This window comes from Schistocerca cancellata, chromosome 5, assembly GCF_023864275.1.
Source record: "Schistocerca cancellata isolate TAMUIC-IGC-003103 chromosome 5, iqSchCanc2.1, whole genome shotgun sequence".
Classification (NCBI taxonomy): domain Eukaryota; kingdom Metazoa; phylum Arthropoda; class Insecta; order Orthoptera; family Acrididae; genus Schistocerca; species Schistocerca cancellata.
Window position 1 is genome coordinate 590,403,130 of NC_064630.1, and position 16,714 is coordinate 590,419,843.

At 41.3% G+C, this 16,714-nt stretch overlaps 1 protein-coding gene across 4 annotated transcripts in view; it reads left to right on the plus strand.

Moving 5' to 3' along the window:
- The window catches only part of LOC126187319 (guanine nucleotide-binding protein subunit beta-5), a 180,027-nt gene that overhangs the window by 90,184 nt on the left and 73,129 nt on the right, over positions 1-16,714 (plus strand). For all 4 annotated transcript variants that reach the window (XM_049928332.1, XM_049928331.1, XM_049928329.1 and 1 more), the window contains one exon: positions 4,667-4,803. In XM_049928332.1, the coding sequence (XP_049784289.1) occupies positions 4,667-4,803 (137 nt within the window). The remainder of the gene's footprint in view (positions 1-4,666; positions 4,804-16,714) is intronic.

Sequence of the window (16,714 nt, forward strand, 5' to 3'; positions counted from 1 at the left end):
GCAGACCGAGGAGAAGGTAGCTGGATTCGGTTAAGAATGATTTTGAAGTAATAGGTTTAACATCAGAAGAGGCACCAATGTTAGCACTGAATAGGGGATCATGGAGGAACTGTATAAGGGGGGCTATGCTCCAGACTGAACGCTGAAAGGCATAATCAGTCTTAAATGATGATGGGGATGATGATGATGATGATGAGTGGACCTCATTTCAGGGTGTGATTTTAGCAAGTCGTAGCCTTTTTGAAGCAGCTGATTAATACATCGAAGACCAGGATAATACTGAATGATGAGATATATGCTCCTAAGCAGTTTTTTGGAGTGATTAGAAGTACCAGAATTGAATGCGATGGCCCTGGAAATTGCTTCAGAACTAGGTTGTTGGGGTAATTACATTCTGTGAAGGCTGTGGTGAGAATTGTGGTGTGCTGCTGTAAAGTGTCTGCATCTGAGCAAATATGTTTGCCTCGAGTGACGAGTCTGTATTTGAGGGAATGTTTGATATGGAAAGGATGGCAACTGTAAAAATGTAAGAACAGTACTTTCTTTAGTAGGTTTAATGTGAACTGAAGCCTGTAGCTTACCCTTGTCTTTTCTACTACTTTCATATGAATTTTTCTACATTTTTCCAATTTTGTTTCTTGCTTGTCTTCCTTTTTTCTCATTTTTTCCACGTCTGCTTCGTTTTTGCTAATCCCACTATCTCCAATACTCCAAACCCTTCTCTCTTTGCATGATGAATCCCATCATATTTTATTTTCAGTCCTCTAGAAAATGTCCTTTTGCAATATCAAAACTAAGGACCCACATTCTATTTCTTGAACCCTGCTTGCTCCTGGGAGTTACACTCAAATGCCTAACATTGAAAAATCCCCATTTCTGGACATAATCATAATCTACAACAGTCCCTTTTATTGTTTCAAATACAACATCCTCTTGCTCTTACACGACTAATTTGTGACCTATATGCCTCATCCAACCCAACAATCTCCTACAAAATTCTGCAATTATCTGCCCCCCCCCCCCCCCACCGTGTTTTCTAGGATGGTAATATTTGCCAAGCTAACTTCAGACTGCAACAACAGACCAAACGTCACCTCAAAAAGCTACCCTACATTCTCCAAAATACCTTAACAGTGGTGTTTCCCTTCCTGTCCCTCTCCAGCTCCCTAAACAGCCACACCCTCAACCACCAGACTTGGCCAATCTTCTTTAACATCCATCAGCCTTAACCACTGCCTCTCAGAGCAATGGTGACTCATGATCACAAGAACCAGCCACATCATTACAGTGTTGTCAACCCCTCATCTAAGATATTCCCCCTCCTGAATTATCTGTGTTATGGAAGGGTCTCACTTTCAGCCCTAGACCTCCATTTGATCATGCTGCTGTGGTGAAGGGATGACTTTCCTTCACACGTAATGTCAACTGGAAATATCACTTCGCAACCCAATCCCAAAACCTTTCCAACAACAAACCTGACATTGAACCCTACATTGAACACTACTGAACATGATCCCAACTTGATCCATTACCACTACCACAAAATCACCCCTTACAAGCCTTCCAAGAATTCCTAATGTCCAGCATTGCTTCACAACCATTCGTCAGGTCCCTTCAACGTGATCCAAACTTGTCCTCTGCAGAGCTACAGGCCTCTTGTCCCGCAAAAATCGATGACTTCATCATTATCCTTCCAGCATATAAGGGATCTACCACTGTGGTATTTGACCGACAGGAGTATATAAACAAGAGTCTTCGCCATCTTCTAATGTGTCTATGTACAGCATCTGCTATCGAGGTCAACAACACCTACAACCTATAGTACAAAGATTTCTCTCCTATATTAAAGGACCCACCAATTCCTAGGTTGTCAGAAATCTGTGCCCATGCTGCTCCCACTACACACCATCCTTATCACCATTGACGACATCTCACTGAGTGGAAACATCCTTCATATACATCGTATAGGCTACTCACCAGGATTTTACCTTTGTTGAGCCAAATACAAACAGATTAGAAGCATGGTAAACTTTGGCTTATTCATAAAATGACATAAATATTCTTGTTACAGGTTTGAGTTGAGATCTCTCAAATAGAAGTTGTACGGTCGCTGGAAAAAGAAACAACAGACTTTGATATTTAAAAGAAACAGGTTGCTGGTCTGAAAGGACGCATATATGATACAAGACTACTTATAAAATGATACATAATGGCCATTGTGCTTCATCAGTTATCTTCGTGCTAACTGCTGCGAAATATTACTATACAAATACAAATTGCTTATGATAGAAGCAAATGGGTTCAGTGTCATTTTAAATAAAACGATACTTTTGATGACTTACATTATCACCTAAATAACTGTACAGTGTCTGGTAGATTATATTAAGAAGTTCCTCTCCAAACGCTGACAGACAGAATAATAATAATAATAATAATAATAATAATAATTCAAAGTTTTTGTCTTTTGTTTTAGAAATAAAAATTATCTGAGATATTGTCTCTTACACCTATCATGTGTATATGATTAATTCTTTGTCACTATTCAGCATATTTATTTCATACAGAATTTTATTTTCCCTTAAAAAATGGGAGCTAGGGTGGCTCCTCCCCATCCCAACCTTTTCATGGGCCAATTGGTGGTGGCTTTCCAAGGATGCATAAGCCTTCAGCCCCTGGTTTAGTTTAAATACATTGACATCATCTTTGTCACATGGATTCAATGCAAGGCTGACCTGTTAAAATTTTTGGAACCTGTAAATACATTCTTCCAATAAAATTTCACTTGGCCATATTCCAGATTCCGTGCCACTTTCCTTGATGTTGACCCAATTCTCACTGAAGGCCGGCTATGCACTTCTGGTTATATTAAGCCTACTAACAAATAACTGTACTTACATTTTGACAGTTGTCATCCTTTACATATCAAATGTTTCCTCTCACACAGACTTGACATTTTGAGGCAAACATACTTGATGAGATGCAGCAACACACCACCATTCTCATCCTTCACTAGATGTAATTACCCCAAGAATCTAATTCCAAAGCAGATTTTCACAGTCATCACATCTGATCCTGGTATTGCTGGTCCATCCTTGTCATTCATTTTTAGTCTTGTCTTGAATGTATTGATCAGCTACTTCAACAGGGCTATGACTTCCTAAAAGCATGCCCTGGAATGAGGTCCATTATGCCTACAACAGCTAGCATAGCTATTCTTCAAACTCCCCCCTCCCCCCTCCCACACCTCTGGCCTCTCCCAATCTCCACACTATCCTGGTCATACCCAATGCTCCTTCTTGCACCCATTTCCCTATCCTATGGCTTCTATCCTTGTGTCTCTCCCCTCTGTAAAACTTGCCTTACGCACCCTCCTAGCACCACCTATACCAGCCCTATAACTTGCAAAACACACACTATCAAAGAGAGAACCACTTGTGAAATGACATGTGTCATGTACCAGCTGTTATTTAAACACTGTTCAGCCTTTTACATTGGTGTGACTGCCAACAAGTTACCAGTCAGAATGAATGGACGTAGACAGAGAGTTGAATTAGTGAACATGGATGGAGAGTTTACATTGGCAACATACAGTATCCTCTTGTAGATCATGCTCTACAACATGACAATTGTTTTCTCAGTACCTGTTTCACTACGTGAGCCATCTGGTTTCATTTCTCAGATGCTAGCTTTTCAGAACTCTGCATGTGAACTGGCATTACATGTCCTTGCTTGTCGCCACTCACCTGGCCTTAATTTACATTAATTTCTTCAGTCTCAGCATTTTTTCTCGATAATTATTCCTTTCTTCACTCCCTTTTAGCTTTCTGTATCTTTTATTTTCTGACATTTGAATTTTTCCTCCTCTGCACTCCTCCCCCACCACTACCACATACAATGCGCTTAGCATTTGTCTCTTATTACCTCTTGCACGACATTTTGTCAGTCTATGGCTTGCATATTACTGGCGAAGTCCCCAAAAATCTGTCTTTCCTTCTCATACCGTCTGGTAAGTCTCTCTTGTTCCAGTGTTCTGAGCAACTTTTCCAAATTCTTCCAATTTCCTAAACCGTGTCAGTCTTTTTTCTTCGTCCCTCTTCCTTCCCCATCATCCCTTCTGCTAGAAATTGTCACTGGCTCCAAAAGGTAGAAAATTTTCTTAACCTTTATTTGTGTGTGTTCTCCTGCTGCCAGTTGGTGAGTAGATTTTTTATCTGTTCTGTTAAATTTTATTGCAAGAGATAATGTTTTTAATTTATTTGTCAAGAAGTCTATTTGTCTTCCAATTTAAAATTTTGTCAAGGTTTAGGCCCAAGAAGTCCACATGGCCTATTTTTGTCTTCAGTTGATTATTGTGAGCTATTTTTACACAACACATTTCTGATCATTTAGAGACAAACTCAATTATCTGTGCCATTGTGACATTCACTTTTAGTACATTTTCATGGAATCAGGATTCAGGCATTCCTAGAACATTTTGTACTGTGTCAGAAAAACTGGTCTCCCAGAAATCTTTTATGATTTGTCCTACAGATATTTATTTACTTCATGTACCATGTTCTTTTTATGCATGATGTAACGATATTTTTCTAGCATTGATAGTAAATTTCACTGCAACATTTTTTGTCTCTTTCATGGCATTAATAGCTTTTACTCACATTCCATTTAGTGTCAACTGTCGCTGAAAGACTGGAGGTGATAAATTATCTCAATATCAAACCTCGACGTTTGCTCAAAGGGCATCAAGCAAAGGTCCTGTGTTCAGACTGGTCACCAGATAAGCGTCACATTGTCTCATCTTCTCAGGTAAAACTTATAAATGACTTGAAGTGTGAACTTCGCTGTGTGTGTGTGTGTGTGTGTGTGTGTGTGTGTGTGTGTGTGTGTGTGTGTGTGTGTGTGTGTGTTAAATGACTTGTACCTTTGGAATAGCTGCCATTTGTGTCCCTTTTGATTGTAGTAAATAAAGTGATGCACAATTTTACAGTGGGAAAAACCATAAACATCATCCATGATTGGATGGCTTACTTCCAAGTCTTCTTAGGTTGTGGACTGTTTGATGCTGAGGATATATTCTTGTACACGTATGTTTACTAACCTTAGGCAGGATTACTACGATTATCAAACAACGAGAACAACAGCAATTCTGTAATTGCTGACACTAGAAAACACTCAAAAAGAGATTATATGAAAAGGAGAAATTGCTTCTCACCATATAGTGGAAGTATGGAGTTACCAACAGGAACATCAGAAAGACCGCTAAACAAGAAAGCTTTCAGCCAAAAGGCCTTATTCTGACAGTGGGAAGTCCAGGATGGAATAATGACAAAATTATGAAAAGGATAGTTGCTACACACCATGTAGTGGAGATGTCGAGTCGCAGATAGCCACAACAAAAAGACTGTCAGACAAAGTTTTTGGCCAAACATGTCTTCATTAGACAAAACACACACACACACACACACACACACACATGACCACAGACTCTGGCTGCAGAGTCCAGACTGTGAGCAGCAGCCCATAGTAGGAGAAGCAAATGGGTGATGGGGTAGATAAGGAGGAGGCTGGGGTGGGGAGGGGGAGGGATAGTAGGGTAGGAGTGGAGGATTGTAAAGTGCTGTTTGTGGGAGCATGCAGGGACGAGATTGGGAGGGGGTAGGGTAACTAGTGCAATCAGGAGGTTAATTGGAGGAGGAGGCAGGGGGCAGTGGAAAAGGAGAGAAGATGGCATGGGCTGTGAAGCAGTCATTGAAATGAAGAGTGTTGTGTTGGACAGCTTGCTCAGCAACTGGGTGGTCCAGCTGTTTCTTGCCCAGTTTGGTGGTGGCCATTCATGTAGACAGACAGCTTGTTGGTTGTCATGCCTGCAGAGAAAGCAGCACAGTGGCTGCAGCTTAGCGTTTAGATCACATGTCCGGTTTCATAGGTACCCTGACTGATGGGGTTGGCGATGCTTGTGACTGGACTGGAGGAGGTGGTGTAGGTGGGAAGGGGTGGGAAGTATATTGTGTAGGACATTCCTTATTTCAAGGCGCGATGAGACATCAAAACACTTGCGGAGAATGTGATTCAGTAGCTCCAGTCCTGGGTGGTTCTTCATGCGGGGAATGCTCCTCTGTGGCCAGTTGGTGGGACTTTATGAGATGGTGGGACTTTAGGAGATGGTGGGTGACTGGTGAGGGAACACACGGGAGATCTGTTTTTGTATGAAGTGAAGTTGGTAGGGTAATTACAGTCTGTGAATGAATGTCTCAGTGAGAACCTTGGTGTATTTTGAGAGGGACTGCTTCTCACTAAAGATGTGACGGCCGCCGGTGGCTAGGCTGTATGGTGTAGGGACTTCTTGGCATGGAATGGGTGGCAGCTGTTGAAGTGGAGGTATTGTTGGTGATTGGTAGGCTTGATATGGACAGAGGTACTGATGTAGTCATCCTTGAGAAACAGGTCAACATCAAGATAGGTGGTTTATTGGCTAAGGGAGGACCAGGTCAAGTGACGGGAGAAATGTGGATAGGGTGTCCTCACACTCTATCCAGATCATGAAGACATCATCACTGAATCCAAACCAGATGATGAGTTTGGGATTCTGGGTGGTAAGAAAGGATTCCTCTAGACGGCTCATAGCCATATCTCGGATTTTTTTGTAGGTGATACCTTCAAAGTGTAAATAATTGTACGTGAGGATACAGTCAGTCATGGTGACTAGGAATGAAGTTATAGGCTTGGAATCCATCATTGGGAAAGGTAATGTTCAGTAGCAGTAAGGCCATGGGCATTAGGGATGTTAGTGTAAACTGAAGTGGCATCAATAGTGATGAGCAGGGCACCAAGTGGTAAAGGAGCAGGAACTGTGGAGAGTTGGTGGAGAAAATGGTTGGTATCTGTAATACAGGAGTGTAGGTTGTGGGTAATGGGCTGAAGTTGTTGGTCTGCGAGAGCAGAGTTTCTCTCTGTGGGGGCACAGTAATTATCCACAATGGGGAGTCCTGTTTGGTTGGGTTTATAGACCCCAAATGGCCTTGCCATCAAATTACTCATCTTCAGCTGCAACCTCTCCTTTCACAATGACCTCTATCTGTTCAGATTCTGCCAGTCCTTAATCCTCATCAACAAAGTCCTGCAAAATTATGACAGTCAGGCCCAAACCTCGTTGCAATACCTTTCTCCATCTGTAAAATTCTCCTGCTATGCAATCTCAAATTCCTGGCTCCCTTACTGCACATAGAAACTCTTGCCCTCCAGGAACTAGAGCACCATGCATAATGCCACCTCAAAAAACTCTCCACCCTGTTCCCTTCCAACTCCCTACTTGGACTGCCACTATCCACCTCCTCCACCTCTACTACAACCTCCAAACCTCCCCCACATCCCATCACACCTGAAAAACTCTGCCTTGCAGAGCCACTACATTTACCCTATTCTCAAAAACTCACTCCCACCACACTATTGAATCCAGAACATATACAGACCTGAAAAACAGTCATGAACCTTTCCTCAAAAAGCCTCAGCCCCGCAGAAATAGTTCTTTCCGAAGGCTTCACCTTTTGCTCCACTACCATATTAAATCTTGCAGAACTTGTTAAAGACTTCTCCGTCTCCTGGTCCCTGCAGTGGAAGCACTTTGTCGTCACCAACTCTACCAGTCAGACTCGACCAAAGACCAATGTTGAATCCTGCCTGACTCATTTCACTCCTCCATCCAAATGTGATCCTTCACTGCCTCCAGATCATCCCCTGTTAACTTTCCAGAATTTGTTGACCTCAAATCTTGCATTACCATCATTCTCCAAATCCCTCAACATGCAAGCCAACCATACATCCGCAGAAAGAACTGCAACCCACCACGTAAAAACTTATCCTGACCTTATAATCTTACCTGCTGACGAAGGCTCCGCTACTGTTTGCCTATCAGGAGAACTGCCAGCTGTCAGATTCATCCATCTACAAACCCTGCCACAGTGACCCCATTCCACAAATGCAGCAGGATCTCCAGTCTCTCCTCGAATCCTTAGGCCTATCGCAGAACCTTTCTCCGGAGTCCATCTCTCTCCGTGCTCCTACCACTCCCCACACTCCTACGTTTTACGTGCTTCCTAAGATTCATAAACCCATTGTGGCCGATTACTGTGCGTAACTCTCTTAGACCCACACATTCAACCTATTACCCACAACCTCCCCTCCTATATAAAAGATACCAGTTCCACCACTAACTCTCCACAGTTTCTGCTCCTGCTAACATCCCTAATGCCCATGGACTTGCCGCTATTGAACACTAACATTCCCAATGCTTGATGGATTCCAAATCTACAACATCCTTTCTAGTCACCATGACTGAATATATCCTCACCTGCAATTATTTCTCCTCTGAAGGCATCACCTACAACAAATCAAGGGTATGGCCATGGACACCTGCATGGCATGAACCTATGCTAACATATTCAAAGGCTGTCTAGACTACTCAGAATCCCAAACCTCTCACCTGGTTCAGATTCAATGAAGACATCTTCATGATCTGGATCAAGGGTGAGAACATTCTATCCACATTCCTCCAGATCCTCAACACCTTCTTCCCCATTAACTTCACCTGATCCTCTCAACCCAACAAGCAGCCTTCCTCGATGTTGACCTCCGCCTCAAAGATGGCTGAATCAGTACCTCTTTCCATACCAAACCTACTAACCATTAGCAGTACCTCCACTTCAACATCTGCCACCCATTCCATACCAAGAGATTGTGCGTGTCACACCTCTGTGCAGGGAGAATAAACATCATTAGGTGAAAGAATACCTGGATGAGTCCCTTCCATATGGCCTTGCTACCCATGTCCATCGCATCTGTAGTGATGAGAAGTCTCTCTTGAAATACACCAAGGGTCTCACTGAGGCATTCACAGACTGTAATTATTCTCGAAATCTTGTACAAAAGCAAATCTCGCATGCTTTTATCTCTCCAGTCACCCACTATAACCCAAAATCCCACTGACTGGCCACAGACGAACATTCCTCTTGGGACTCAGTACCACCCAGAACTGGAGAAACTGAATCAGATTCTTTGCCAGGGTTTTGACTACCTCTCGTTGTACCCTGAAATGAGGAATGGCCTACCCACTATCCTTCCCACCCCTCCCACATTGGTATTCTGCCACCCACCGAACCTACAAAGTATCCTTGTCCGTCATACCTACGCAACCCCTGCTCCCAACCTCTTTGTCCCATGGCTCATATCCCTGTAATAGACATAGATGCAAGACCTGACCCAAACATCCTCCCACCCCAACCTACTCCAGTCCAGTCACAAACATCATCCATCCTATCAAAAGCAGGGCTACCTGTGAAACCAGTCAAGTGATCTACAAGCTAAGCTGCAACCACTATGCTGCATTGTATGTGGGCATGACAACCAACAAGCTGTCTGTCCGCATGAATGGCCACCAACAAATTGTGGCCAAGAAACAGCTGTACCATTCAGTTGATGAGCACACTGTCTGACATGATGCACTTCATTTCAATGACTGCTTCACAGCCTGTGCCATCTGGGTCCTTCCCACCAACACCAGATTTTCTGAATTACGCTCATTGGTCATTGTCCTTACCCATCTACCCCTTCCCTGTTCCCATTCCAGCACTACACAACCATCTATTCCACCAACACACCCACAGTCTTTGTACTTATCTTCTTTTCTTCTTCCCTCTCTGTCTAACCTCCCGACCACACCTAGCTGCCCTACTGTCTCCTCACCTCATGCCTGTGTGCTACCACAAGCAGCACTTTACTGTCCCTCACCCCATGCCTGTGTGCTACCACAAGCAGCACTTTACTGTCCCTCACCCCTACTATGCTATCCCTCCCCCTCTCCCAGCCTCCTCCTTATCCTCACTGCGTAACTGGTTCTCTCATCATGTGCTGCTGTTCACAGTCTGGCTTGGCAGCCAGAGACAGAGTGTGTGTGTGTGTGTGTGTGTGTGTGTGTGTGTGTGTGTGTGATCTACTTCAGAAGAAGGCCTTTTGGCTGAAAGCTTGCTTACTTGTTTAGCAGTCTTTTTATTGTGCCTGTTTGTCATTCAACATGTCCTACATATGATAAGTAGCAGTCTATCCTTTTCATAATAAGATCATTGTTTCATATTGGATTTTTATTGTTTCACAAGAGAGACAAAATTCATCTGAAAAACAATGTTATTGTATCTGCCTTAAGAAGACTACAGTTCTGTGTTTGTCCACTGCTTTAGATTGTTGACCTGCTGTTTCATATTGTATATCCACTCTTTCAGAATTTTTAATCCACTTTTCCCTAGCACATTGGATGTCATGAAACCTTATTGGTATTTTGACAATATTATGAAAAGAATAGTTGCTTCTTACCACATAGCAGAGATGCTGATAGGCACAACAGACTGTCAATCAGTGCTGTTTTCTGTTATTGGCATTTTGTATGAAATATAACTTTATAGTGTAACCTTTTGCATTCCTATTCTTTTAACTATTGCATATCTACTTTATTCATTAGTTTTCTTTTCATGAATGTAACTATGGCTGTCATCTGACTTTCTACTGCTGGTCATATCACTGGCACTACTTAATTTACCATGAATACATAAGAATAAGTTTATAGCTGAACTTCTAAACATCACAAAGAAATATTACTATTTTTCATTCTGCTTTGTTCTGATATGATCTTTCTGTGCCTACTTAGCAATTCCACTATCATTCAGTCTTTTCTCCAACCTTGTGCTTCCTGATTTGCTTGAAGTCAGTGTTATTCGATTCTATCTCCTAAATGTATATCTAAGCCTTCATATTCTTGACTGCGTGTAGTTTGATACATAAATATCTATACTCCGTGCATTTTTCTATTTTTAAAAATAATGATGTCTTTTGAGTAACTGATGTGGTAATCCTGGTGTTAAAAGATGTAGTGAACTTGTCGAACATTGTAACGTATTAAGACCTACCATTTCGAGAATATAAATGGCAGGCAGACAATAATGAGAGAACATTGTGCACAGTAGTTCCATACCCAGGAATGTATTTTATGTTCCTTATGGCATCTTTCAATTATCAAATAAGCTACAATTCCCTCCTAATATGAAAAGTGAGAAGAGAACAGTGAACACAGTTTTAGCACTGAATAGTGAAATGTGCTATAATTTTCTGGTGTAGTTCTACTTTGTGATAACAGCTTTTAAAGTTGCATCAATAATGAATCAATATTAACATTTGAGGCTGAAGAGTAGTATTTTCCTTACTGGTTTGTGAGACATAAACAACTGATGATTAGGTGACTGACATTCGGATGAGGAAACAGGGATCAACATATTGGTGCAGTTAAAATGTCTGTCTCTGAGCAAAGTGAGTGAATTGGCATATTGGATGAGCCACTATCCTAAAATCTGAAAGAAACATGTTCAAATCTGTCTGAGCTTCTAGATTTAAGTTCACTATGATTACCCCTCATCAGTTAAGGCAAGTGACAGGATGCTTCCTTTTATAATGGCCTGGTTAATTTCCTTACCCATACTTGACCAGTCCTAACTTGTGCTCTTTCATTAATGACCTTGTCACTGATGGGAAATTAAATTCTAATCTTCTTGATGAGTTTTCTGTGATATGACAGGTAGACTCAAATTAAGAGTTTCTTTCTTAGCTTTCAGTTATCCCAGAACATTATGCCATTAGACTTTAATGGGTGGAGTTATATAAAAATTTGTAAACACATTCATTGTGGAAGAGCAAAGATATTTTTGTCGATTCTCATCCTCGAAACAGGTGGAACCCTCTCTTTCTGGACTCTTGAGTGAACTGCCCCTCATTCATAAAATTCGCGAACCTATTCTTCTTTCCTCCTTGAGAAAGGAACTAAAAATTCAAAAGTGCTATTGCTACTTTTATACAGGCTGGAGAAAAACTGTGACATGAAATTGTAACCCTGAATAGCTGATGCCAGTAGGAACCAAAATTACTAATGTTGTCTAGGTTGACAACGAACCATTTTTAAACTACGGAAACTTGTCACCACACACTCCGATTGGCCGTGGTATTGCCCTGTTGCCGTTCATCGGTTTACAGTCAGTGCTATGGGTTTCGGTTCCCACATACAGACATCCCTTGCCCCGTCACTGCCCCAAGATGATATGCACATGTGTCGAATAGGTCGTGCTCTACCTCACGTCAGAGGCATTCACATGTAAGCTTCGCTATGGAGCACACACGTTACCTGTGATTTAGTCACATAGTAAGCATGGCGGCACACTATTCGTTTGAAGAACAGTGAGATAAGGTTTTTGTTTACGGATTAGCCGAAGGTAAAAAGCTCGATGGTTGTATGAGGAACAGTACCCAGCAAGACACCACTCATACCCGCATACGTTTATAGCAGTTCACCAGCGACTTGGCAAAACAGGTTCATTAGCGGGATATCATGGTGATGCTGGAAGACCTTGAACACGATGAGATGCTGCATTTGAAGAGACTATTCTCGAGCACTTCGAGGAAGCAGCTACGACAAGTATTCGAGCGGTTGGACACGACATGGGGGTCACTCTTTGGTTAGTGTGGGAGGTTTTGAGGGATGACGGCCAGCGTCCATTTAGTTTCCACCCTGTCCAAGACCTAAATCCTGTGGTGGCCTATGAACACAGGCTAGGGTTTTGCCGGTGGTTTCTGCAATGTGTTGCATGAGATCCCAACTTTGCCGCTGTTGTGTTGTTTACTGACGAGTGCATCTTACATTGGGATGGCCTTTACAACATGACCTTTACTGGGCATGGGGAAATCCTCATGTCACATACGTTTATGGACACCAGGAATGATTTTCGCTCAACATTTGGGTAGGCATTGTGGATGACCATTTGATTGAGCAGGTCCATCTGCCTCATAGACTTACCGGGGCAAACTACCTTCGCCTTTTGCAAGAAACTCTACCTGACGTGCTGGAAGATGTTCCCCTGGACATACGGTTACGCATGTGGTTGCTGCATGATGGGGCCCCCGCACCTAACAGTCATGCTGTGCATGGATATCTAAATGAACTCTTCAACGGCTGAGTAATTGGCAGAGGTGCTCGTAGGATATGGCCCCCACAATCACTAGACCTCACGTCTTTGGACATTTTCCTGTGGGGATTCTTCAAGGTTCTATTTCACCCACCCGGAAGTGAACCATCTAGAAACAAAGAGGAATTAATGGATCACATTCAACATGCTGCCAATCACATCAGGGCAATGCCAGGAATCCTTGAATGAGTTCGACATACCAAGCTTGTGTCGCATCAGAGGGTCACCAGTTCAAGTACCTGCTTTAAGTAAACAATGTCCTAGCTACAAAAAAGGCCCTTTTCAGGGCAGACACAATCTGTAAAAGACTTACTGTACACAAACTACTAGCTGTTGATGGGTTTGTTCACCGTACGTCTTATCATGAAACTACAATGGATGTGTTGGGTCCCTGTCGGATTCGCTCCTAGGCACCTCGAGAGTGGAAGGCTGGCACGCTACCACCGAGTGTGCAGACCACTTTAGATACATCATGATCTCTGGCATGCAAAGCATTCGTGGTCATACGTTGTCCAGAGCATCCGGCAACAGGGCAATCCCTTGGTTAATCAGAGCATGTGTGGTGCCAAGTTTTCGTAGTTTAAAAATTGTGCGTTGTCGACCTACACAACATTAGTAATTTTGGTTCCTACTGGTGTCAGCTATCCAGGGCTAAAATTTGATGACACAATTTTTCTCCACTACTTAGAAATTCATCTCTTGAAGGTAAGAAATGTCCGACCATTATGAAATTACTTGTACAGTTAATTACTGGTGTGGAAACATACAAATGTAATAGTAATAAAGCTGTCTATCAGTCTTATCCTTTTTTTAAGTTAATCCCTCCCTTTCTTAAATTTTACTCCAGATAAATATATTTGATAATACCTCATAAAATCATTTCCCAGATAACAACGAAAACCTTTTTGAAAACCCCTACAAAATAAACAAAGAACTGAATTAGAAATTATCTACTAAATAGTAAACAGTGCTCCCAGTTCTGTTCATTCATGGCCTGAATCATTTCATTTCCAGTTTTGTTCAACTAGACATGTGGTTTCACAATGGTCCATTTGTATGACTAGGTTTTTCTCTCCTTTTTAGGGTTCTGTAACTCAGTTGGTAAAATCAGAACGCTTGTGGGATCGCTTTGTTGTCTGCCTGCCTGTCCATGTGACTGTTAAAAGCCCTTTTTCTCAGGAAAAGACAGACATATCAAGTTGAAATTTATGTCACATACTAAGGCCAACAGCCCCTTGGCGATGTAAAAAATCGAAGCTTCTAAGTCAGTGCAGTCAAAAGATACAACTATTTGTGTCATATATTTTGGTACTGGCAAACTACCTCACTGAAACCAGTAGGCAAAAAGGAAGGTTTGACAGTGAACCAAAGGAAAGAATATGAAAATTGTAAACTTGTAATTATATTGCACATGGAAAATTTTTTGTCTTTTCTTATTTGATGCACTGTCTATTCATTCATCTATTAAGAACCCTTTTTCTCAGCAACTAATAGACTTATCAAATTGACGGTTATACCACATATTAAGGCCTACAGTCCCTTGGCAGTGTAAAACATAGAAGCTTCTAAGTCAATGCAATCAAAAAGTATGGCCATTTATGTCACATATTTTGATATCACACACTCACTCATCAAAGTCTGTAGGATACTTCCCATTGATCTACAGTAATGAAGTTTGGCAAGAAATAAGGTTTCACGGTAAAAGTAAAGAAAAAATCCAAAAATTGTTAATTTGTAATTGTATTGTACATGAAAAATACATTTCTTTTGTCATTTCTTATCTGTCGTCAGACAATCAGTAGTTCTGCATTCAGGCTGACTGGGTCAAAATGGTAAAAGTCGAACATCAGACAAGGAATATCCTTATTGCTCAAATGATGCATTTTGGAATTTATCCACCATCAGGTATGCAGGAACAATCACTGTACATACATATGGCATTTCAAGTTGTATGTGAAACAAACATTTGCAGTCTGTCAGTGTTTGTTTCACATACAACTTGAAGTTCCATATGAACGTGCAGTGATCACTCGTGGATTTACGATGGTGGGTTAATTCTGAAGCACATCACAATCAAGTCATTCCTTGCCTAATGTTTGACTTTTACTGCAGTGACCCAGTCAGCCTGAACAGAGAACTACTGATTATTATAACAATGGTAACCTGTCTTCAGCATGACTTTACGTCACATTTATTTATTTATTTATTTATTTTTTCCCACTTCAAATCACCCATCTTTGGGGTATGTAAGATCAATCACTTCTTAGATGCTTGTGCTCTCCTTTTCTCCAAATAGTTCTTATTCTATCTGATCTCTTCTTTCTTTCCTCCTCTGTTATCTGAATCTGACATCTGAATCGGTTTCTTGGTATTGATCTTAATTTGGAGCGTCTTAGTTTTGTCTTTGGTCAGCGTCTTGGCTGAACCATTCTTTAACATGACTTCGGTAATCTGGAAATCTCTCAAATCCTTTTCCATTTCCTTAAACCAGTTGGGTTTAGTATTGTTTGTGATTTTGGAATTTGGGACCCATGATCTACCTCAAAATTTTCCTCTCCTCGATTTCCAATTTCTCCATTTGCCCTTTTCTCCCCATGACTAGTGTCTCTGTTGCATAGAGTGCTTCCGGCTTAATTATTGTGTTATAATGTCTTATTTCGGTGTTTCACGAGAGGGCTTTCTTATTGTATATGTTGTTGGTTTTCTGGGAAGCTCGTTCCATTTTGGTCCTTCGTGCTTCCATTGCTTTCCCTTCAAGGTTGTTCCATTCAGTGCATTCCCCTAGGTACTTGAAACTCCTAAACACTTCTATTTTTTGAGCTCATACTTTAATTCTCATAGGAGTATCTAGTATATTTGTTATAATTGTATTTTTTACCAGCTAAACTTAAAACACTGCCCTTTCAGAACTATCTGTATTATTCACATTGCTCCCCAAGAACTCAACTAGTGCCCCACATAAAACTACATTTGGTTCTTCCAAAGCCATTTGACCTTGAAATAGATTGATTCCACACCACAGTCTCCTAAATCCACAATGCTTTAATCAGTTCCACCTTATAAAGATTATATTCTGATACAGAACGGATAACTTCAGCTTTTATGGTTCACAATGTATTGAAGTTGCAGCCCAGATGTCACACAGTAAGTTTGCCAAAAACTTATAAAACAGTCAGTTCTGCTGAGTACTTGTGGGTTCTCCTAAAACAGCAAATCCATATCAACTTCATGAAGGTTGTATTGAAGTCTGCAATATAGGACATGCCATAATACTTCTGTCATCTCATTATAAGACTGGAATGTCAGATTCTTGCTCTACTGAAACCAAAGAATGGTTGCTTGGTACTAGAAGAACCAACTAATTAAGTGAACATACAGATAACGCACAAACAGTTTAAATTCTGGATGTGTGCCTAGACAGAAAGTATCTTTCAATATGATTAGCATGAGGTACATCTCTTGTATTTTTAAGCCCTGATTTTGTGCATAAACCAATACAACAGTATGGAAAAGCTTTGAACTCTTCAGTTTTGCAGTGGAATGTTTACAGTGATGGATAACAAAAATTCAATTTTTTGGTGGTTGCATTGAAAATGTTTCATCACTCAAATCTTTTAAAAAGTGAAGTCATATTTTATTGCTTCTTATGCATACCTGGTGGAAAA